Genomic DNA, 26538 nt, shown 5'->3' on the forward strand with positions numbered 1-26538 from the left:
TTTATACAATACTATAACCTAGAAAAAATTTAACGGGGTCTCTTGCAAGTCGCAGCAGCACAAATTATGTGGCCAGCATAATCTGATTCAGATATTATCCTTATTAACAGTGAGTGTAGTTTCAGACATTACAGTGCTTCACTTGCACTGACTCTTATTCTGTCTGAAAGAATGAAGAGACCGAGCTGAAGGTGGAGCGATTCGACCAATCAGATGAAAGCAGTGTTTCAGCTCCGCCCACAAGTGCGAATGAAATATTGAAGCCATAAACCGAAATGATCAAAACGTACACGGACCAACTGTTTTGTCCATGTTCTCTCACTTGAATCCTCTTCTTGAGATTTGAGTCTGTGACCTTCTGCAAGCCCCGCCTTGTTCACGCAATGATTGACATGGCGGCAGGGGGCGGACACGTGATCGGCTCGGAATGCATTTTCAATGTGCACATTGAATTTTGCTACATTCATTGCAGGACATTGAATGAAAATGCAATCGAAGTGTCTTGACTGTGAGTGTTAATGCATTTAAGAAAAATAGCATTTAAATGATAATTTTGCCACAGTTTTTGCTTGAACATGTTATACATATCTAATCATTTCTGTAATACATTTTAATTTTAATTTTGCAACTTATAAAGCATTAAAATTAGTATTCATTTTACATATTAAAACTGGTGTATGAACATCAGTGGTTGAACCTTAATTTTATGAAGCTACAAAAATTATTTTTGTGCACAAAGAAAACAAAAATAATGACTTTATACAACATTTGGATTATACAGGTTTGGAATGACATGAGGGTGAGTAATTAATGACAGAATTTTCATTTATGGGTGAACTATATTTTTAACATAATCCCTGTAAGTGGTCAGTTTCTCTTTTAATTAAACAGTTTTATTACATTTTGGATATCAAGCCCTACTTAGTGCAAGCTGTCTACTTTTTGGTACATGTACAATGTCTTGCAGCGTCTTGACATTACCAATTATACATGATTTTACACTTGTCTTGATATTAATATGGTGTAAACTATGGTTTGAGCAATATAATTAACTGATTTTGCAGTTCCCATTGCCAACATACAAATAAAAAATCACTAGCATAGATTAGCTTTACATCATGCTTTACATATATTTTTTTTAAAGAGTGTGATTAATAACTTTAATTCCAGTGTCTCTATAATAAATTAACACTGAAAATAGGGCTGCATGATATATTGAAATTATTGAAATATTGCAAATGTATAATATCATGATATGCATATCGCAACGGCCTGCGATATCTGAATAATTTTATTAATAGGCTACTTAAATCAAAACGTTGCAAAAGGTCACAATTTTAGTTTGATGCATACAGAATAGAATTGGTTGACGTTAAAAAGAGTTATCATGGGCAATAAGTAGCAGAAAACTATGGAAGCGTATGGGTAGCATAATTCAATTTGGGATGTAATATGCAAAATGACAATGCAATATGTAAAATGGCAATGCATTTCTGTATTTACATTTACATTTTCCAATACATTTGTGCAACGTTTGGTGCAAAATGAAAATGAAAATTAAATTACATAATTTTCTTTTGCCATTTCATAAACCAGTTTTAATATATGTAAAACATGTTCAAGCAAAAACTGTGGCAAAATGATCATTTAAATGCTATTTTTCTTAAATGCATTAACACTCACAGTCAAGACACTTACGATTGCATTTTCATTCAGTGTCCCGCAATGAATGTAGCAAAATTCAATGTTCACATTGAAAATGCATTCCGAGCCGATCACATGTCCGCCCCCTGCCGCCATGTCAAACACTGCGTGAACAAGGCGGTGCTTGCAGAAGGTCAGAGACTCAAATCTCAAGAGGATTCAAGTGAGAGAACATGGACAAGACAGTTGGCCCGTGTACGTTTTCATCATTTCAGTTTATGGCTTTAATATTTCATTCGCACTGCTGGGCGGAGCTGAAACGCTGCTTTCATCTGATTGGCCGAATTGCTTCTCCTTCAGCTCGGTCTTTTCATTCTTTCAGGCAGAATAAGAGTCAGTGCGAGTGCAGCACTGTAATGTCTGAAACCACTGCTCACTGTTAATTAGCATAATATTTGAATCAGATGTAGCTGGGCACATAATGCGTGCTGCTGAGACCTGCAAATTATTTCTAGGTTGTAGTATTGTATGAATATTGTCCCACTGATAAATACAGTGCAAATAGTTCTGTCTCTTTGGATAAAAGTGAAATGGAAATAAAAATCAATAATAGACTGAACAGTTCCATGTCTGTAACATTTACCACTCTCATCTTTTAAGTCATAAGGCACTAGGTATGTGTGTGTGACATTAATAAATAATTGTAAAAATTAATATTGTTACATTTCTGAAATAAAAATAGTAAAATTAGCTCTATGCTGCTCAGTGCTCCTATAGCCTACCCCAGAGCGCCCTCTCGCGGCTGTAGACGGTAATGTTTTCTCTTGGTTCTGAATAAATGCGACTTATGTTTTTTTCCTCGTCATGACGTATTTTTGGACTGATGCAACTTATACCGAAAAATACGGGTAACATTATTATTTATTATGAGAGTAATTGACACAGACTAGAACTTTAATGTTTCACCAAATTCAGCTCAGATCTTCAGACTCGTCTGACTCGTGTTGCTGTATAACTGGCCAGACTTACCTTCCCAAAAAATCCTATTTAATTTTATTTCATAAATTTAACTATATTTATTTCCACTTCACTGTTATCCAAGGAGACAGAACTATTTGCACTGTTTTTATCAGTGGTACCATATTTATACAATACTATAACCTAGAAAAAATTTAACGGGGTCTCTTGCAAGTCGCAGCAGCACAAATTATGTGGCCAGCATAATCTGATTCAGATATTATCCTTATTAACAGTGAGTGTAGTTTCAGACATTACAGTGCTTCACTTGCACTGACTCTTATTCTGTCTGAAAGAATGAAGAGACCGAGCTGAAGGTGGAGCGATTCGACCAATCAGATGAAAGCAGTGTTTCAGCTCCGCCCACAAGTGCGAATGAAATATTGAAGCCATAAACCGAAATGATCAAAACGTACACGGACCAACTGTTTTGTCCATGTTCTCTCACTTGAATCCTCTTCTTGAGATTTGAGTCTGTGACCTTCTGCAAGCCCCGCCTTGTTCACGCAATGATTGACATGGCGGCAGGGGGCGGACACGTGATCGGCTCGGAATGCATTTTCAATGTGCACATTGAATTTTGCTACATTCATTGCAGGACATTGAATGAAAATGCAATCGAAGTGTCTTGACTGTGAGTGTTAATGCATTTAAGAAAAATAGCATTTAAATGATAATTTTGCCACAGTTTTTGCTTGAACATGTTATACATATCTAATCATTTCTGTAATACATTTTAATTTTAATTTTGCAACTTATAAAGCATTAAAATTAGTATTCGTTTTACATATTAAAACTGGTGTATGAAATGGCAAATGAAAATTATGTAATTTAATTTTCATTTTGCACCAAACGTTGCACAAATGTATTGGAAAATCTAAATGTAAATACAGAAATGCACTGCCATTTTACATATTGCATTGTCATTTTGCATATTACATCCCAAATTGAATATCGCTACCCATATGCTTCCATAGAAAACTACTCTTTGCCATCTCGTCTTGCAGTCTGACTCACACCTGAAGTGCGCGCACAAGCCGCATCTCGCACAGCGTATTTTCATCTCTTCTGCACACGTGCAAAGAGCACACACACACACACACACACACACAAATACACAGAGACACATTTTATATGGTATGCTAACACCGAGTTGATTCGTCTTTCCCATTTCCTTAAGTATGAACAGACACATACACATACACACAGAATTGTCAATAGTCACCATCTCGACGATCATTCTTGTAATTGCAGTCAGTTATGTTTTAAATGAATGTAAACAGCTGAGAAAGAAATCGGATGTGTATCATTATACTGTATACGTGAAGTCGGATTTAAAGGGACAGCAGCCTATAAATTTGTGCTGCTGAATATGTCACTAATGTTAATCAAACAACAAAACACCTATAACAAAGATTAATCTCAATTTAATTCATACAGTGAACACAATGCAGTGCTATTTTACACTTAGTTATTAAATTTTTGTACCCGAATACTATTGTTTATTTTATCAATGCTTGTAAATTGTGTATTTGTTCTTTCAACAAATTGGTTATATAATTTTCATTTTTAAATGTTTTAAAATATAATTGACTTTTCACAATTTAAGCAATATCTTATCGCATATCGAATATCGCATTTTTTAATAAGGTATTGTGTATTGCATTTTTTTTAATATCGCACAGCCCTAACTGAAACATAGCTGATTTTCTTTTTTTAGTTGTACTATATATAAACACTTCAAAATTCAAAAGTTTTAAATGGTTGGCCTTTTACATGCCAATATATTACTCCACAATCAATAAACATTAACAATACAGCTATCAACATACCATAAACAATATATATATATATATATATATATATATATATATATATATATATATATATAAATGAAATATATATATATATATATATATATATATATATATGACCTGGATATCTGAAGAAAATATATATAAAAAAATGTATGCAATATATATATAGTCTTGCCACTCAGCAATTATATCTGCAATATTATGCAGTATAGACAGACCATTTTGTAATGAAAAGAAATATCAGTGGGCAAGTCAAGTGATCCCTGTAATCCAAGCCATGTATGTTAAATTACTCCCTGCAGCCTCAATCCACAAATTAATTCTGACTCATTGTTTCCTTATTCTCATCAGCTCAATTTCAAAAGTTAGAATTTCTTTTGATTCCCAATTATAGACCATTAATATCCCCTTGGCACACTATGAATTCGAATAACAATCCTAAAATAAAAAAGAAAGAAAAAAAACAAACACACACGCACACACACACACACACACACACACACACACACACTCACAAGGAATTAACCCCATACCTAGCAAACACACAGAGGGAAAAAGGCAAACACTTCTATGACTATTATGGTGTTGGTCAATCACGCAGAAGTAAAGGCAAACAAAAGCATAAAGCACAGGGTTGCCTCTTTCATCCTCTCCTCTCCTGAACACACAACCACATTACCATTCTTCCCAGATCAGTCTTATCATAGCTAAACACATAGAAACAGGATATCACCCAGCTTCAACAGGCCTGTAATTGGCTTGTTAGAACTGAGCCACGGCTTTTTGAATGGATAATCTCCTGATGCATATTAAAAATAATTGTAAAAAAATAAAAGAAAGGTAGGGAAATTCTCAGATGTTAAAATCTCAGAAGTTTCTCCAAAATAATTTAGACGATGTCAGGCAGTAAGGGTATAGAGCTATGAATAAAAACTGGTCTCATAAAAATACATAGCTCTGTGCCCTTTTTGTGCAACACCGTTTTTATGTACCTTACTGCACATTTCACCGCAGTTTCAATGACAAACGGCGCTAAAACACTGGTTCAATTTGTGAGCCCTGGCACGTTTTTATAACGTTGAAATATCTACATATTGCTGTGTTTTTATTATGTTGCTTCTGGTACTTGTTACAGTGGTTCAGAATTCAAATATTTGGGGACTGTTAATGCTAAAAGTTAATGCTCGTTTTGGAAATATGCCTTACACTAAACCCAACCCTAAACCTACCCGATAGTATTAACAAATGCAAAACCGATATAAAAACCGTGCTGATGCAACTGCCATTTTAACTTCCTTATATGTAGATTTGAACTGCTTTGTCAAATGATGGTTCCACGGGACTTGAACCAGAGCTCCTTGATTCTCAAATACGTCTCTTTACTCTGTGAGCTACCAAACAAATTGAACGTCTATAAAATCCAATAGATATGAAGCAGGATATTTGCGATGCTAACGTTCAAAAACATCAGTTTTCAAATTTCCCAGCATGTTAATATTGTTTTGAAGTCATGTAATTGTGTTAAAATCATGCTTTATTAATCAAAACTCTGTAAATTTGTATGAAAATGAATTAAAGGTGTCTGAGTTTTATTGCCTAGTGTTCATTTATTTTGGAAACTGCAGTGATGTACTTATTGGTACATATTTCGCGTCTAACTAAAAAGTGCACCCAGGTACATTTATGCCATGAGACCAGGTAGCATAAAAATGTATATGCTCAGATCATTTGGCCTTGGCTGAATTTGATTTAAGCTCATGACAAAATATTTGGTTTTTGACTACAAAGGCTGGTGTTTGACAGATCTAAGCACAGCCTAAGACATTTTAAGAGTCTATATGAACCATGTAAAGAAGGAGATTTAAATCTCCATTTACACAAATAAGATACTGAATAGATCTTATTTGTTATTTTTCTTTCCTCTTAAAAAATTCAATGTCAATAGCTAAAAAGGAAACCCAGTAAAAGGAAGGGTGAATATATTTCACAGAAAGTTTTGGGAGCAAAATCTCTCTCGAAATGAAGACATTGCCTCAGTAGCATAACTCAGAGTGCATAATCTCATTAAAAAGATTTTTATGATAACACAGTTTAGACCAACTATGCAGAGAGACTTCAGAGGCTCTCTGGGGAAACTCATTTACATTTTCAGTTTCGCTCTAAAACAGGAAACTTGTTCTTTTTCTAAAAGGTCATTTGACAAGCACTCCAGCGTAGACACAGTATCATGTGTATCATCAATACTGCTAATATTTGAAAGGACAACACACACTTTTAAGGTAACAGATTCCCCGTAAATTAAAGTTACTACTATTTATGTCATTCCATGTAATTCCTACCCGTTTTTTTTTTTTACTACCCAAGTGTGAGCTCCATACTATATATGCTATTAAAAGCTATATCCGTCTACATGTGTTTGTGATTATAGGGTTTGGTTCTTGGCCGCCACCAATGCTTTATGAATGATTCAGTGATGAAATGGAAGAGCTCTGTCTCTTGGAGAGTGCGGTGGACAGAAACACAGGAAATCTGTGTCTATACAAAATCAGAAAATACAGAAAATCTATACCATTCTATACCATACTATATAAACCATAAAAGCATGATGCATTAAAAACATCATACACACACACAAACACACATTTTTTTTTATTCTGTTTGAAGGTTCAATCATCTGTTCAACTCCCAAAAAGTATGATTTTTCCTACTATTAATTAATGTATCAGGCTGGATACAAATAAAAAAATAAAATAAAAAAACATGAAAGTGAGATGCATGATTTGTGTGCTCTATTACTTATATATATTGCTACTGCTATATGTCTTTTTAAGTCATACAATAGCTTTGTATGAAGAAAATTAAGAAACATTAATCTATCATATGACCAGAACATAGTACAAAATACTTAGAATATAGTACACACATCATGTCGATCAATTTTTATAGTGCTTTTTGTCTGTTTTGGAGCTGGGCTGTATAACACATCATATACTTTTGTTGTATAAGAGAGCAGCTCTGAGAGAACGCATGTAAATTAACAATGGCCAACAGCATTTATTCCAAAACATGATGGTATATGCTTACTCATTAAAACAGAGATCAGGCTGGTTAATTATCTAACAGTGATGACAAACTGACTGTATCTAGAAGGACGTGAGTCCCATTAGCTTTGTGACCACAGAAATCTTACAGAGCTATTCTCAAAGGGGGTGTTTATGACCTTTAAAAACCACAAACACATTCTACTAAGACAGACAGAGCAAGAGAAAGAGTCAGCATCCAGCACACTGGTAAAATGATGCCGTATAAATCTTTGCACTCTTCCTCTCACAGCTTGGATTTAAAATTTTTATGACAGAGGTGTGCTGGAATGGACCTGATCGCCAATTGCTGGTCTGCACTCTACATTATTCACTAGCCCCTCTTATAGCTGACTTCATTTATGTTGACAAAGTACTTGAAGGGAGATTCTTGTCTTCTAGTACTTCCCAGATTTCCTGCGTTTCTGTCCACCGCACTCTCCAAGAGACAGACGCTGACAGAGCTCTTCCATTTCATCACTGAATCATTCATAAAGCTTTGGTGGCAGCCAAGAACCAAACCCTACTATAATCACAAACACATGTACACGGGTATACTGCCTGCTCATAATCTATGATATATGGACCTGTCGTATTTGTCCCTTACTTGACCCTTGACTGCACGCGAATGTGTATTAAATTGAAATCAGTCTATCAAATTTGATGACAGCTCTCAGTGCTCAGTCAGTTGGAGTTCTGTTTAAAGGGACAGTTCACTCAAAAATGAAATTCGGCCATCATTCACTCACCCTCATGTCATTCCAAACCAGTATGACTTTCCTTCTTATCTTCCATTGTGTTCTACATAAAAAAAGACATATCTCGAAAAATGTCCATAAACTGGAAGCCAAAACGATTCCATGTTCTGACCTTCATTACATGGATCAAAACATTTTTTTACATATCTGTATGGTTTTCATTTTTGTATGTGGAACACATACGAAGATACTTTGAAAAATATCTCAGTTGTGTTTTTTTGTTAATATAGTCAAAATGTTCCCATGTTGTTTTGGACCCCAATAAATTTCATTATGTGGACCAAAAAAGCCTCCTTATAATATAATAGAAGAAAGAAAGGGATACAGGTTTGTAGCAACATGAGGTTGAACTATCCCACAGAATTAGTATAGATGTTATACACAGCACTGATGTACTTTTCCAGTTACTAAAGAGCATGCACTGCCCTTCCCAGATATCCTCCCTGTGGCAATAATGTCAGAGGCTGAGAGGACGGGTCTTACCTCTGCCATGGGCACTCCCTCTGGGGGACGGCAATGCAGCACAATCATGCCCTTGATTGGCACTTCCTTCCCTTGAGGATCCTGCTCGAAGTTCTTGCGGAGGTCTGTTTGAAAAGATAAGAGACAGCTGTCACAGCGGGAAGAGTCAATATTTGGCCTATCTACGCCAATCGCTTTCATCACTCCATATCCTGCTCTATCTATGCCCCCTGCCCTTCGTTTTGGCAACCTTGGAAAGGCAGGGCAAGAGAGCGGGAGAGTGCAGGCATTCTCAACGGTGCTCTGGCCATCTGCTAGAGTTGCAGGTGTCATGGGTTCAGTTCATTTGGACATTTCTGCCTCATCCCCACTGTGCTTGTACAGCAATGGATTATTTTTTTGTTCTACTGCGCACTGAAAATTCTTTCAATTTTAAGAAAGGAAAAATACAAAATGTCCAAATCTATGTTACCAATATTAAAGTAAAATAAAAATGTAGTTATTTGATAACAAATATGAATGATAAAATAATAAAGCTTAATAATAACTTGATAATGATAATGAATGATTATTATTATAACAACAGCAAATCAAAAATCAAGATGTCAATAGACTACAAAATTTATTAATTTATTTTTTTGCAATAATATCAATAATTAAAACTTTTAATATGCTTTCAGATTTAAAGCATTTAGAGCACTGTTTAATGAAAGCAATTAAGAAAAGGAAATACATAAAGTACAAGGAAATACATAAAACAGATTTCTTACAGCAGTACAGCTGTGTTTATATCATTTTCAATTGTTGGTCATATTTTATGCATTTCAATGTTTGTTTTTTCAAAATCATTTTTAGAAATAGAAAGATAAAGAAAAGTTCAAATAATTAAAAAAGTTTGAGTAAAAAATATGTATTTTTGAAGCCCATGACCCCAAATATGTTGATCCCACTGTGAAGGACTCCTTTAGTAAAATAAAAAGAAAGCTATAAAAAGACCCACTCAAACTTTGTGTTGGTAAAAAATTTTTTTTCATTTAACAGTTACGGCTTTCAATACAGAGAACATAACAAAAATAACCCCAATACAATAAAATAACCATTGAATATTTTCATAATTTCCAAAAGCAAATTTAATAATATAACATAAAAAATTTGGTTGGACAGCCTTAAAAATATATTTTGTGTTCTTTTCCCACTTGCAGACCACTGGGGGTCCCTTGAGCTACTCACAGGCTATCCTCACTGTGGCCTTACGGCTCTTCGAGGTTCCTAGGTGACTCCAGGCCACACACAGGCACCAGTAGTCTTCAGGACCATGGAAATCCTCCACCTGCTGCCTGGTAACATTGATCGTCACTTCACGGATTTTCAGCCCTATATAGTAAGAAACAAAAAGCACAAACATCTGAATTGACTTCAGGTCAATGAACATTAAGTATTGATTTTCAGTGTTTGGTCACTTCAATCAGGGTCCTTAATGGCAATTGACTGTAAAAATATATACACTGGGTGTCAGAAGGATGAAAGGGTACCAGAGCTCAGTCAATTCTGAGACTGAAGTTTAAAAATATCTTATGCATTGTTATATATATATATATATATATATATATATATATATAAATCTTCATGACCAGTGAAAAATTTAATGGCCTCGGGTTGCATTTCCCTTCACAAGCTGCCCTACATAACTCCAGTTTCATGTCTCTCTGCTCAAAGTTTTTAAATGCATTACTGATAAAAACCTTTTTTCCCCTCTCCCTCTCCCAGGAGGTCCTTCCTTGTTGTCTGTACCACAGATCGTTAGCAAGATGAAAATAGCTAGCTGAAGTTGCATTAGCCTAAAAGCACAAGAGCCAGGAACGCTTGTTACCCCTGAGGCTTCATTTAAGACAAATATTTTCAGATGAGATGGTCACAACCTTAACCTTTCAAACTGTCAAATCTACGGTCATTAAAACTGTGCAATTTTAGAGATGCAATTTTATGTTCCTAGATTTTCAAAATGTCTAACTTCCCTGCTGTGAGCCTAAGTCACATTTTGCAGGTTTGTTGCATCAGTAAAGGCATTCACTGTTAATCGGTGTCATCTCCTGTTTCTTCAGAATCTCTACCATACAATCATAAAAAAAGAGAAGAGGATTAGAAGCAATATGCAATATGTTGAGAACTATAATAAATGATTCAGATTGTTTGCTCTTCCACTTAAACTTTCTCTCAGACAAATACTCTATAATCTGAATTGCTCCTGTATCGTGAGTCTCCTAACAACAGTGCCAGGAACTGAACACTTTTACCAGATAAATATCAAATAAACCTGAAAGTGCCTGGTAACTATACAGAGATTACTATTGTGGCTCCAAGGTAAAACAATGGCATGCATTTTATGGAAACAGATCAGTTCTAAAAGGCTCAGCTCATTTTGAAACTATTTTTTTTTTCTTGTGAGATTAGGATGAGCCCCATTGTCGTGGAATAAACAGAAGAACTGATGGTGACACTGTATTCTGAAATTTGCTCTGGAAGATGGCTATAAACCCCAAACAAACATGTTAGTTCTAGTTTGAAAATGTTCCATTTCGTATGCTTAGTTTTACTCTCATAAACTATACAAGTGGACATTATGGCTCTCTACAATACCGGTTGAAAGTTTCGGGAAGGTATGATTGTGTTGTTGCTGTTGTAAAAGAAATTCATATTTGTATTCAGAGAGTATGGAGATAAAAACCAAATTAATGTATATATCGTTACAAAAGATTTCTATGTAAAACAAATGCTTCTTATATTCTCAAAGTATCTTGGAGGAAAAAAAAAGAGATGGAAGAGATGCAGCATTTCAGGGAGCATGCTGACAGTGTGCTGTGCTTCAGGGTTCAGTAACAGTTACTGTTGGAGTGTCAGCGCACAGAAACCTTCTCTGAGCAGCCATCTCTAGATCCATCCCCTTTAAAACACCACTGCTCTAGCCATCAAACACCACTTATTCAACAAATTCACCACTATCAACAAAGACAATTACAAAGACAATTACTGTTGTTGACCAACACTGATGGCTACTGCATAGTATATTGTTGTTTTTCAATGTCTCAACTGTGTTTTGAACCATTTAATGCACACAGTGAGGGAAATTATTATTATTATTATTTTTGTTGCTCCTCGGTGTCACGTTTCTGAACTTTGTTTCCTTATTTGGTCACCTTCCTTTTCTTGTTTTAGTTAAGTGATTGATCCCCACCTGTTTCCAGTTCCCTCATTACCTTCTGTGTGTATAATTACCCGTTCTGTTCAGTTCCTCCTCGTCCGTGATTGTTTAGCGTTGTTGATGTGTTCGTTGTATGTATGCTAAATGTAATCCTGTTAATATAGTCTGTACCTTCTTCATCAGTAAACTCCTTATTTGTTCCAGTTCCTCTTCTCTCCCTTTGTTTTACGTTTAGCACCACCACATCTGTAACAGAATCACGGACCATAACAGTATAGTTTATTTTTAGCGGCGTTTTTTTCTTTCATTTATTTTTTGCCTTTTTTTTTCTCCTCTCCCGGAATGTCCATCCCAGCAATCCGTCTCCTATGCCTGGAGCAACTGGACCGTTCGCTGGAGGACCACACCAGGGACTTTTTAGATCTGGCGTGCCTTACTCACTTCCCCGACCGCTCGCTCTCTAACTTTTTCTACACCGGCCTGAGCGAGCGGAGTAAGGCACGCCTACCAGCGAACGGTCCCCGAGAGGATTTCGCCGCTTTCGTGTTTTGGGTGCTGGAGAAAAATGGATCTTCGTGGACCATCAGCACCGCCGAAGAGGATATCTCCAGCCCCACTCCCGACCCAGAGACCAGCCAGCCACCATCAAGCCACACGGAGCCAGAGCCCACCGCAGCCGCAGAGCCCGAGCCTAAGCAGGACCTCGAGAGCGTGACTGACCAGGTGTGTGAGCCGGCAACACCGTGCATCGTGGGAGTCCTCGTGGAGATCGAGGGCATGGAGGAAAGCCCTGCCCACACTCCTGCGACTGAGGGTGAGCTGTATTCGGTCTCGGGAAATATGGAGCAACTTATGGATCTAATGGACTGGTCTATGGAGGTAATTCCTGTATCCCCTGTTTTTCCGCTGGTTCCATCCAGCCCTGATCCCCCTGTATACCCTCTCAGTCTCCCACTCCAACCTCCTCCAGTCAGCTCCTCTGCTCCATTTCCGCTGGTTCCGTCCAGCCCTGAATTTTCTGTTTCTCCGCTGGTTCCGCCCAGCCCTGATTTTTCTGTTTCTCCGCTGGTTCCGTCCAGCCCTGAATTTTCTGTTTCTCCGCTGGTTCCGTCCAGCCCTGAATTTTCTGTTTCTCCGCTGGTTCCGCCCAGCTATGAATTTTCTGTCTCTCCGCTGGTTCCGTCCAGCCCTGAATTTTCTGTTTCTCCGCTGGTTCCGTCCAGCCCTGAATTTTCTGTTTCTCCGCTGGTTCCGCCCAGCTCTGAATCTTCTGTGTCTCCAGTATTCCCTCCCAGCCTCCCTCTCCCACCTCCTCCTAAACCTGCCAGTCCCTCTGCTCCACTACTGCTGGTTTCGTCCAGCCCTGATCCTCCTGTGTTTCCTCCCATCCTTCCTCTCTCTCCTCCTCCTAGACCAGCCAGTTCCTCGTCATCCCTGCTGGTGCCAGTCAGTCCCGCAGCTCACCCTCAGTCCGCGCCATCTGGGCGCGATGGTTTGCCGATGGACTGCCAGTCTCCAGCTCCGCCTTGGCATGTTAAGGCCCTGTCTCCGCCTCCAGCCTCCGAGCCCTGGACTCCTCCTCGGTCCTTCGACCCAGCAGCTCCGCCTTGGCTCTTAGCTCCCTCGTCTCCACCGTGGCCTGTCATCCCACCTGCTCCACCGGGCTCCCTCGTCCCTCCGGCTCCACCTTGGTCAGTCGTCGACCATCCGCCGCCTCGGAACTCCACTCCTCTGGTTCCACCTCGTCACTCCATCCCTCCGGCTCTGTCAGGCTCCTCCTTCCCTCTGGTTCCACCATCATCCTCTGTCACTCGGGCTCCACAGCGGTCTTCCAGGACCCCGCCACCGCCTTGGTCGCCAGAGCCTTCTGCTCCACCTAGGCCCTCCGGATCCTCGACGTCACCCTGGCTCTGCGGCTGTGCTGCTCCATCTTGGGCTCCTCACCCACCGGCGCAGTCTCCTCCTGTCGGCCCCCTGGTGTCGTCGGCCGCTTCTCCACCGTGGCTCCTCTTGCCGTCGACTCCACCGTGGATCTCCGTCCTGGCTGGTCTCTGGTGGACCATCTGGCTCCTCCTGCTCCGGGCTCCTCCCTGGCTCCTCCCTCCATCCACTCCGCCCTGGTCCCTACCTCCATGCTCCCTCGTCACCTGCTCCTGGCCTACTCCTCGCCCGCCTCCAGAACCCCCACCCTCCCTCCGCTGGTATTCCTCTTACGGTGCGAGGACGCACCGTTCCGGGAGGGGGCGAACTGTCACGTTTCTGAACTTTGTTTCCTTATTTGGTCACCTTCCTTTTCTTGTTTTAGTTAAGTGATTGATGCCCACCTGTTTCCAGTTCCCTCATTACCTTCTGTGTGTATAATTACCCGTTCTGTTCAGTTCCTCCTCGTCCGTGATTGTTTAGCGTTGTTGATGTGTTCGTTGTATGTATGCTAAATGTAATCCTGTTAATATAGTCTGTACCTTCTTCATCAGTAAACTCTTTATTTGTTCCAGTTCCTCTTCTCTCCCTTTGTTTTACGTTTAGCACCACCACATCTGTAACACTCGGGGCAATAGCCACAAAATTAATCAAGTTATTTATTGATTCTTAACTGGTTTGGTAAATATATGATGTATTGATCCAGTGATCTAGCATGTATATAGAGAATATTTGTTCATAAAACCTGCTATACAAGTCATGTATTGATGAAAAATAAAATGTGCAAAGTCATGCAACAATTTCATATTTGAAGTAAAGCATAATTTCATATAACATATTTTAAAAGATAAAACCAAGTTCAAGTTTGTCAATCAATTCAAGAGCACTTGAATTACAATGTCAATCATGGCCTGTTGTAGTTATTAACAAACTAATTATTAATAAATATGAAAATTAGTTTTTCAAAAAACTAATTCTTTTGTGTTCCATAGAAAAAACTCTCGCTCAGAAGCAAGCAGGAAATCTAGTAAATCTCTTTAAAAAAGCAACTAGTCAAATAGTCATTCAGTCGAACCATTTTTAAAATGATCCTGTAATTACTCTGTAGGTTTCCAAAATTCACCTTCCGTCATTATGTGGTTAACAAAGTTTCGCTAATGATAACAAATCTTTAAAGGCAGAGCCTGCTGAGATGATGACACACAATGAATGTTGTTCAGACCACACACAGCACTTATGTCTACTTTAGTAGAACTGGATGTGATGCTACCCTTAATAAATGAGCAGCTTTCAGCCTCTGCCGAGAGGAGTCATGGGAGAGCGGGAAGGCGAAACACTAACTTATCATTTAATCAAGTGCCTTCTTGAATTGGTTTTCTCCCAAAAATGAATGGCACTGGAAATAAAAAAGCAGACCAGAACAGCATGGTGTATCCTGCCTGTCCCACAGGTTTATTGATCATGAAAGCAGACTGCCTTCACTTCTGAGCTGACTCTACATGGTCCTGTTAGTCAGGGGTAAACAAAGCAAGACAGACGCCTGTGTTTCATGGACACTCTGAGAGACACAGACATTATTCATCATTCCCCAGCTGAGATGTTCCATCGACAGCTTATTGTGGGGGGTAAAATTCAGCAGAAGGCAAGAAAATCATGACTAATGATGGCAAAATATGAGTACTATGTTAATAGGAGGTGGTCTCTTTTACTAAGTCAAATTCCGGCAGGAATATTGACAGCTGATGGGTGATAGTCCTGAGAGACACAGCTGACACACTTTCTATTGTCACATCATTTTTACAAAGAAAATGCTGTTGACAGCAGAGTGGGAAACTGGTCGTCACTTAAATTCACACATCTTTGCTTAAATTTTCATGGGTGGGCCCCCTCATCACTGGGCTCTTGTGGGAATCAGCAGGGACCTGGAAATACAATTTTTTGATATATGGTTTGATTTGATATATGGCATTCAGAACTAAATATACACTGCGATCTATTCTCCAAGTTTCTAATTAATCTACAACTCAACCTGTGATTTCCTCAACCTACACAACTTTAAAAAAAAATTAGGATCTGATTATTCTTGAAGGAAGGTTCTTATTTTGAAAAATAATGTTTGCATTTGAATACAAAATGAAAGTAATTTAAGCCAAATTATCAAAAGTCTTTAGTGTCATATGATCCTTCTGAAATAATTCTAGAATGTAAATTTTGTGCTGAAGAAACTATTCTTACTATTATCATTGTTCAAATCAGTTGGGCTTGATAAAATATGGAATCCATAAAGCATTTTTTCATGGTTATTTGATGAATAGACTTTATAGTCTAAAAAAGAATAGTTTATTTGAAACCATAATCTTTTGGAAGTTTTAAAGCAATCTTTTAAAATGTCAAACATTATAAATGTTCTGTTGCTTCTGATCTTTTCTTTCTGATCTTTTCATCAGTCCATGTGTTCCCTGGAAATCAAACCCAGGACTTTGACTGCTGGTAACACCTTGCTCTAGGAGGTGAACTACAGGAATTGCAGTCACCCCTATTGGAATAGTGTGATTTCTACACTTCAGAATCTCATTTGCCTTTTGGCAATGAGCAAGACGATCAGGAGGAGTCTTAACTATGTCTATGTAACCAATGTAAAAAACATGCAGCAGCAAATTTTTGGTCTTCTTAAAGCTTTATTTAGAGTTAGTTAACACAGTCTGCCTCAGCTGCAACATGTTACACTGCTATGACACAATTTAGGGTCCAGAAACTGAACAGACACAGAAACCATTTGAAGCTTTGGTTCAACCAGTATTAGATTTACTAAGTGGAGGCTTCTGTTGCTCTATGTGCAATGGACTGCTAGAGGAAGGTCTTAAAAGAACTGAATGAACAGCATCAAGACAAGGTGTGCTCCATCAAGACATTAAGCATAAATTGATGCTAAAATAAATGCACCTCAGATCCAAATAAGACATTTAGATCGGTGACACATAGGCCTAGTTTTGACAGCAGAGAATATGAAAAGCAGTACTCAAGAAGAATCACACTTTCAAGTTCACAATAGCTTCACATCAATCAACAACATTTGCAAGTCACTTTTAATGCGCTTTGATTTACACCGGTTCTTTTCGTAACACTTCACTAGCAAGATTTAAAGAAAGCTGCTTACATTACATGACAGTAGCCACAGGGAATGACTTTAGCAGTATTTTAGCATTTGAAAAGACCATGGAACAGCAGAGACAGTGTAATGTTTCGTTACATGTGATTTCTGCAAAGGCTTCCAGCAATTGATTTTGCAGCTTTTGTCTCCCGTTGTAGCAGAGAGAGATTATTTCAGCACCATGGAGAGCGACAACCACTGGAGAACCAGCAAGTGGAGCTGCTGCAGTCATACAGTATTTATTGTATTGTAAGTCAGATTTTCCAGTTTTTGCTTAGGTGAGAAATTTGGACAGGACAGTAAATTAAATTAAAGTACTTACAATAACTAATGGCAGCTTAGCACCTATACAAACAATGGAACTGAAATGACCTGGGTCGGTTTCCCGATAATGATTGATCTTAGCGCTTAATAGCATTTTCTAAGAGTAATTTTACGATCGTTCGTTTCCCAAAAATGCACGTAAAGCAATTGCACGTAGCTGTGCTTTAAGTGCTACTTAGGAGTCGCTATCCGTTTTTTAAGTGCTGAAATGTCACCATGTAGAATGGCTCTTAATTGTAGTACACGATCATTTATTGACAAGTTAACCTAATGCTGCATTCCACAAAGACAACTTGGATATAATAACTATAATACAATACAATATAAAATTATAGTGTATAATATTATACTTTACATAATAATATATAATATACTTTATATACAGTAGAGAGAGAGAGAGAGAGAGAGAGAGAGAGAGAGAGAGAGAGAGACGTTATTTCCAGGTCCAATACATAGCTGGTTTTTGTGCACTTTTGCAAGTCGTTGACATATTTTTTCTAGCATTTCCTACATTACTTCTTTTATTCATTTTTTTGTTCAGTCATTTAATTTAGATGTGTATTTCTATTTTTTTCTTCCCTTTTTAATTATTTAATTTATAAATTAATAAAAAGATAAAGAAAAAGATTTTATAAAGTGTACAATAAAGCACAATCAAATCCTTATATTATAATCACATTGCACTTGAATCAAGTTAAAGGTGTAATCTCCCGATTGTCCTGCAGGTGACTGCATAAATCTGTCTTCTTACGATGCACTTAGGGCTTTACAATTACTCCAGAGCACCCATAGATCTACAATGATTTTCAAGTACTACTTAAGTTACGATGCTTTTGGGAAACAGACCGTAATATTAAGATCATTCATACAATCGTTTTTTTGTACAAACTTCTTAGGCTTACGAAGCTTTTGGGAACTCAACCCTGAATGACTGGATCTCAAAATAGTTTCAATTGTGACATCAGTGTGACATGCTATACTCTAAATTAAGCTTGAGCCTAAACTTGAGCTCATATGAATTAACAGACCTAAAATTTTACTTTTAGGGCCAGATTTACAAAACAGGGCAAATTTGCTTTAGAGCGCAATTCAATGAAAGTGCCAATTAGAGAGGAAAATTCTGTGTGTGATTTACTGACAATGTGCACATTAAAGAACACAGGCGCAGCCAGATAATTTTCATAATGACCAGCCCAATCTACCAAGAGCAGCGCAAATTATCGCCTGCTTTAAGACATTCTTTTTTATGTCATTAAATAATGACGCAAATACCAGTAATTTGACAAGCACACAAACACTGGTAAATCACATTGCATGATTCATTTTAATACTCTCCTCCCATATTTTGTTTGTCTAAAAGGGAAACTCCTACAAATGCATATTCTAAAAGGTCAGGTGCAAAAATAACTGTGTCCAAGCCTTTACAGTGCTAATTTTTCAGTGCTAATTATTCATTGTGCGTCTTTAGTAAATCCTGACAATACTTTTTTAACACCAAAAGACTTTTGTGCTGGTGCAAGCTGTTAAATCTATTTGTCATATAAAGTAGTACAATGCCCATTCAAACTAGAAGAAGCCTTAGATTTTTGAGACAGATAGATTTTAAAATGCAAGTCCTTCAAAAAAAATATGAATAAACTTAAATATAAATAAAATATATAAACAAACTGATATATATATATGATAGTAACAATTAAAAAAATAAATACAAATTAATTAACTGAAATAATTAGAAATACAAACAACAAACAAATGTGTGTGTATTTATTGTATGCACACACAATAATTTAACCAATTTTATCATTATTAGCAGATATTCAAACAAGGAGCTACAACCTGTTGTGCCCTTGAACAGAGTGTTTAACCCCAGCTTGCTCCAGGGGGATTGTCCAAATAATAAGAGTTGCTTTGGAAAAAAGAAGAAGAAGAAGAAGAGAAAAAAACATCTGTTAAATGACTACTTGCATTCATTACTAATGTAGACCCTTACTGGATGGGATTTTAAAGGCTACATTCTTCCCAACAGGTCATTTCTCAGCTAACTTACACAACATTGGTATGACCTCCTCCAAATGACTCATCTCATTATGTGCATGTGTGCGTTCTTGAGCTCAGAGTGGCAAATGTGACACTTTGCTCACGGGGTAGAAGCTTAATCGCACATTAATGTCATCCTCCATCACACGCTCATGTACACCCCACCCGCTCTGCATGGCAGCACCCTCCAGCGTAACTCCAAATAAATAATTATCATAAGAGACTACGGCACAAAGTGCTATTAGAGCAATGACGGAAAGACTTCCTGAATGAACTTAAAAATGAACTGAAATAAATATATATGCACAAATTCAAGGACATGTTCCTTCCAGTTAGATGCTTGCTATTGCTAAAACTTTAAAGGCACAGGTTTAGCAAATCTGATTTACACACATAATTAAAGCTATATATCCTTCTTTTGTAAAAAACAAACAAAAAAGATACTGCCCCCTGTTGTGCTCTAGACATGTATGTTGCAGGGTGGGTGTTGAGTGTGCAATTGTCTGTGATAATGCTTTTATAGGCCCAGAGAAGAGAAACATCAACACTAAAATGCATCTGTGTTAAGTGAAATGAAGGGTGATGCCCTGTACTTGTGCTCTTTCTTTGCCCTTGCCATGCAGTCAGCTTCCATTTGTTGTATTGCAAAAGTTCTCTCTCTCTTTCTCTTTCCTTCATTTGCAGTCAGTTTCCCTCTATTGTAGCATAAAGGCAAAGAAGCTTCTTTTTTTTCTGAGAAGCTGTCGCTAGCAGATGTCAACACCACATCACATGTCAGCTCTGACATATCATAAATATACTCGCAGTGGTCAGCTGGCTCCCTCTTCCATGACAGAAAGCTGGACTAAGCCACGAGAGCTACAAGTGCCCTGAAGCTTTGCTGTGCAGTCAGTGGAAACTTATTCCATCAATATGAGACAGAGGAGAGAAGAAATGAGTATAAATAACAGAAGTGACAGAGTAACAGGACTTTACTCTAAGATTGTTGTTTAAGAGCACAAGTAGCACTAAACGAAAATAGTCATGGGTACAATCAAACATGTTTTTAAAATATGTAAATCAGACAAATCAGAAAATGAATAATGTAATAACGAGTAAATGCAGTGCACTTAAACAATTTAAATGCAATATATTTAAGTAAAAGCAGACTACAACAGGAAGATAATCAAAAATATGTGATCTGGCATATGATAAAGGATATTTTTAGTGCACATAAATGACTTAAACTTTTTTTATTGGTTACAATTTACTAAGGTTAAAAATTGCTAATAAATAATTAAATTTGTTATTTGAGGTTACCTAACGACAACAAATAAATATAGCTAAAAGGCAAATGATGTTAAGTGAGCGCTAATAAACTGGCAAACTAACAAATACATATGGTGAATCTTACTAAGGTTACTAAGCCACTTTATATTTTAGTAATATTCAAACTAAATATAAAGTAAATATGAACATACCAGTATAAATATTAATATTCATCATACAAGTGTGCATAATTCTAGACCCTTCATGTTGTATGCCTCAATTCGCAAAGCTTTTTCAGGCTTTCTCTGTTGACTTGGAAAGGAACAAAACTAGGGAAGCATGATATTGGATTTTTGCCAATATTCAATAATTTTCAGCTCATAAAACAATAATTATTTTATACTAAATATAAAATTTGCTGAAAATTTACTCACTGTCATTCCATCCAAGATATAGATGATTTTTTTTCTTCATTGGAACAGATTTTGATCAATTTGGATTTGGATTATTTTTATTATGACATTCATTTTGATTAAGGATTTAATCAAATTATTTTTGCCAGAAGTGATGTTGGATAGCTTGAGGGAGAGTACATTTTCATTTTTGGTTGAACTATGCCTTTTAAGTGGCAAACACCTCAAATTGTATTCTAGTTCCTAGTTAACTCTCACTCATTCAAATCGCAAGACTCCAGGAACATACTGACTTAATTCCTGATGATAGCAGCCATTAGAATGTGACACTCAATGGCAGAGAAGAAAAGCATGCAGACACAGTGCCAGAGGAAAGATCTTGTCATTGTTAGTTTGTCACTGCTGCCTGGTAGCCAGGAATCAAGGCCTTCACTTCAGGTATGACAAAAACACAGAGCTCATTATCAGGTCTAGGCAGCATCTGCACCCCCTATAGTGTTTGAAACGTGTCTGGATCTGCCTCTTTCTATTTGCCTCTAATCTGTAGACAGAAAGCAAAAGCATCATCTAGTTTTTGGTCACATTCAATAGGATTCTCTCTTCAACAACACCTACAGTACACTATCAGCAGAGACTTACCACAATCCACAGGTTATAATCCTAAATTGAGTAGTCTGTGTGCTTATTTGTGTGCTGTTGCATAGAAGTTTCAACTTGTCATTTATCAGTAAAGGACAATAATAGAGGCACAACGAGCAGCCTGGCAGTCGTTTCTTCCTCCTTTGGCAAAATTGTGATAAATGACTTAGCGGAGGAAGATTTTTCATATGATGGTTTTACTCTATAACTGTCCTCATGGGCTGATATTGCAGAGCTTGGAACAAATAAAACCTGAGGTAGTGCTCCAGGATGGGGTTCGACGAACACCTTTGGAAATTTCAGATCTCTTCCCTAGTCAACACTGAAGAATAAAAGGAAAAACATTACAAGCAGTTATATATTGTTTCCCAAAGCAGTGTTAATGCTCATGTCGGAAGGAAAGCATGCATCTTGTTGTTTTATCAGTCGCTGAAAGACCAGCATAAACAAGGCGCTTTTCAACTCTTACTGAGCTACAATTCAACCGAGCAAATTATTTTAGCACCAGGGATGCTCAGTAACTAGTATCATATAACACATTCATCACCTTAAAGGTTGGATTATTAAGGCATTCAGTACATTAGCAACTGATTTGCTGAGGCAAAAACGGTAAGAGAGCATATAATTAGTTGATGTATTAAATATGTTTCTGTCACTGATTATGGCACTAATGTGCAAAAATATTACAAAGCATAGATAAATCCATCCATTCATGGAATTTCGGCAATCATGGAAATCGCAGCAAATTCTCAAGCACCCTCAATCACACTGTGCCTACAAGCAGGAATAGATGAAGGCATAAACATTTTGCTTCACATTATTAAAGAGAGAAAGAGAGAGAGACACACAAAAAAGAGAGAAAATATAAAAAAAGAAAATAAACATTTTGGGATAGGTCGTTTTTAAAATAAGTCTCTTATGCTTACCAAGGTTGCATCTATTTGATCAAAAATTCTGTAAAATAATTTTGAAAACAAAATATTGTGAAATATTTTTATAATCTTACTAACTTTGCCTGTGTGATCAGGGAAGCTGCTTTGACACCACCTGTATTGTATAAAGCACTATCTACCTTTTTTTTTTTTTCTGTGAATGTGTGAGATCTCTGGTTCATTAGCCACCGTAAGGAAATAACAAGAAGACTAACAAAGTAAAGTAAATGGTAAAACTGTCTGCACTACAAACCAGTGTGTTTATATTTAAAATAATACATTAAAATAAAATGGTAAGACACACCAGCAGTATCAAGCAGCAAAATATATATAGCCTTGACAAGCATAAGAGACAATGTACATATAGGAAATCAGTTGCTTTGAACTACAGTCAATTACAGTTTTGTGGTCATTATTCAAAATCTGACTGCATTCAGAATCAAGTATTTCATAGACCCATGTAAGAATGATTATTATAGTAAAATGGATCGGTCTGTATGCTAACATATGGTCTATAAACTGACACTAATTGAGGACAGTTTTCAGGATTCTTCTCATTAAATTGTCTAATTTTTAGAGTGTCTTCGTATAATGGCTACTATAGGCATATTAACTGTTCCCACCAATTCTAAAACAAACACTGAAAACGGGTTGACAGCCAAAGTGTTTGCAGTATGATTGTGGTGTAACAGGATCTTTATCTGCAATAAAACACTGACATTTATGACATGAGTAAATTAATAATAAAGAAAACTTTCTGCCATTACAAACATTTTCTGTCACATCCCTATTGGTGCCTGCACCAATTTTATATCAGTTTTAGAAAAATATCCGTTGATGCACCATGGGAAAACTTTAAATGAATTAGATTAAGATACACATTTGAGCTGATCAACAGTGTCACCCATTTGTTTGTTTATGAAGGAGAAAATCACCTATATTTATCAGCTATAAACATGACAGCCCCTTCTGCTATCCTTCTGTCGACTGTTTTCTGTTCCCAACATAATTAAAAACAAAACTGACTCCATGATCTTAATTTGTTGCCACAAATGCAAACAAAATCCCCGAAAATAAAGTAAGAAATTATAAGTCCAATAGGTTTGGACTGGTACCTCTCGATCTTCACCTGGTCTAAACTCAAGGGCAATGTGTTGCTGCTTATCTGGATGGCTGGTAAATAAGAGATCTTATCTTCTGCTCGCGATGACATTGAAGACCCATGCTCTAATCGATAAAATCCAATTCTTTGTAGATCTGTGGCTCTGATTAGCGTCTCTCTAATCCAATCCCCGTTTTTGTCATCCATTATGGTGGCATGGTGGGGCCCTATAAAGGATGTCGTAATTGCTGGTTATGAGTTTAGCACTGATGTAAAGCTGGCAATGTGATTGGCCGAACGGAGACTTCCTCTGGCTCTTCTAATTGCAAATCCACTTGGGCCCAGACTGATACATTTCATCACCTTGGCAACACTGCAGGCAGTGAACCTGGTAATGGGGGAAGTATATTCTCAGGGGAGGAAATTACTGATTTCCATATTGTAGCTGGACATCTGTTGTAAATTTATTGTACAACAGATAGTGAGCTGGATAAAGGAACAAAATTTTCAGCGGAATGAGGATGAGACATCCAGAACCTATCTTCATTTATGACCACTGAACCTGACTTGTATTTGTAATGATGATGTGTCCTTGGAGGGCAATGGTATGATGAATCTGTGTGCAATGCAAATGCTCAAGGGTGCAGAAATAGGGGCAAGAAAACATGTTGCAAAGTCTTTAGCATGTATGTACAGTATCGAAATGAAACTGAGATCGGCAAGCAGATAATCTGTGATAAATCGGTAGAAGTCACCTCATTCTTTACTGTGGATAAAAAACAGGAGAGATGCAGGGTGCAGCCTTCCAGACCAATTTCTGAGCATATAATCAATGCAAAAGCACAAACTGAGACATTTTGTTTGGCAATGCATTTACAGAATGTGACAAGTGACAGGCAAGTTTGCCTAAACTTCTCTGACATTTCCCATACATAGACGGGAAAATAATTTGTTGTGATTTTTCATTTCCCCATTATCATGCCCACAACAATTTCACAGCACAGCAATCACACAATAATGAACTTCCAGAAGCAATTAAGAGGATCTTTCTGGGACATAGCCTTCATGTGAGGAAACCACCTATGTGGACTAATCATACTGTGGTTCTGAGAAGCTAGTGGATTAGGCTTTTATTTTTTGGAAATACAAAAGATGAAATCTTCTAATCAATGCACAGTCAAATGTGTACCTCTGACAGTTCCTGTAATTCAGCCTTAATTGTACTGGACCTTACTGTAGCCGGCAAGTTGCCAAGGAAACATGAAATGAATGTTACAGAACTTTAAAAAAATAATCCAACATAAATTTCAGTTTTGAACCACAACAACAGCCATGGTAACCAAAAAAGAATCTCCATATTATTGTATCATGACAGATGTTGAAATAATATCGCAATGCCATATCACCCCAACCGTGAACTTATTTATTCATGAGAATATCATGATGCGCATCGAAATTTCTAGTGTAACACAGTCTAACTGGGAAATTACCATCTGTAGTGTGAAAATGGCGATAAATTATGAAGCAATTTATGGAATAAACTTCTATATAACAGTGAATATAGTTAACAACATTTACCAACAGGCCAATTTCATCATATTTATTCTTGACTTTTTTAGATAGCACTTTCATAATAGAACAAAGAAAAATACAGATCAGAAAAACTACAGGAGGCAACGAGAAAAAGGATCTATTAGGGATCTAATAGATCTAATGTATTTACACCAAACACAAATTTAATTATTTGCGTGAGTAGATTACATACAAAGTCAATGCAAAGATGTGAAATAGAGGTGAATTTGTGCCAGGTGACTGGAATGACTTGTCTTACCAGTGTTTTGGTCCATGTACTCTTGTGAGGTATGTTGGTTCTGATGGACCCATTCCCCATTACATTTGAAGAAGATCTGCAGGGCAGGAGTTGCTCGACAGCGCAACTTGATTGGGTTGTTTTTGATAATGTAAGCATCCTCAGGCTCTTGCAGGAAGTGAGGTAATGTCCCACCAACTGATGACAGAGAATCAGCAAGGGCGTCACTGACGGTTCCTGTTAAATCAATTAATACATGTAAAAAACAAGCACACTTCTCTAACACATGTACTAAGAATTTAAACTCATGACATCTTATTTTTTATGGCCATTTGTTAGATCTATGAACACCCCAGATACATAATTTTCCTTGTGCCTTGTACATACAATTATTTGCTAAAAAAATTAACAAATACTGTCACAATCATAACTAAATGTGGTCTGCATTTAATACAGCTTCAGGTTTGTAAATATGGTGCTTTTCCTCTGGGAATGTTCTGAGCTTCCCATTGATTTTAAACTGTGTGCCAAAGATACAATTCCGCTAAAACAATTCAAGCCATTTTCTTCTTTAAAAACGCATTAGCTTTCCCTGAGTGCTTTTGTGATGAAAAGAATAAAAGAATTAGCGATGGAAGAGAGTGCGACTGATTGCTTTGTGTTTGACTGATGAGCTAAAATGCATCTTAGTGCAGAAAAAAAGTTAGAATGCTCTTCCCTGGGCCTGGTGTGTTTTATTTTTCTTTCTTTCTGCCATCCTTCTTTTTAATGGAAGGAAGACTAAAATAGCAGACAGGTCGACAGAGACAAGAGAAATAAGACAGATAAAGAGGTGTAAAGGATGAAGGGAATTAAGAGAGATTTTATTTGGAGATATTCACATGAATACCATTTTAATAATTGTAATTGCCTACACCATCTCTGAAACTCTGGAATAAAACACTCCACCCATGAGAGACCGGCCATATACTGCGAAGTCTGTCAG

At 37.3% G+C, this 26538-nt stretch overlaps 1 protein-coding gene across 4 annotated transcripts in view; it reads right to left on the reverse strand.

The window, feature by feature from the left end:
* Positions 1 to 26538, reverse strand: part of unc5db (unc-5 netrin receptor Db) — a 142240-nt gene that overhangs the window by 44169 nt on the left and 71533 nt on the right. For all 4 annotated transcript variants that reach the window (XM_059550863.1, XM_059550866.1, XM_059550865.1 and 1 more), the window contains exons 2-4: positions 25575 to 25790; positions 10009 to 10152; positions 8800 to 8903 (exon numbers count right to left, since the gene is read on the reverse strand). In XM_059550863.1, coding sequence (XP_059406846.1) covers positions 8800 to 8903; positions 10009 to 10152; positions 25575 to 25790 — 464 coding nt within the window. The remainder of the gene's footprint in view (positions 1 to 8799; positions 8904 to 10008; positions 10153 to 25574; positions 25791 to 26538) is intronic.

This window comes from Carassius carassius, chromosome 5, assembly GCF_963082965.1.
Source record: "Carassius carassius chromosome 5, fCarCar2.1, whole genome shotgun sequence".
NCBI classification, from domain to species: Eukaryota; Metazoa; Chordata; class Actinopteri; order Cypriniformes; family Cyprinidae; genus Carassius; species Carassius carassius.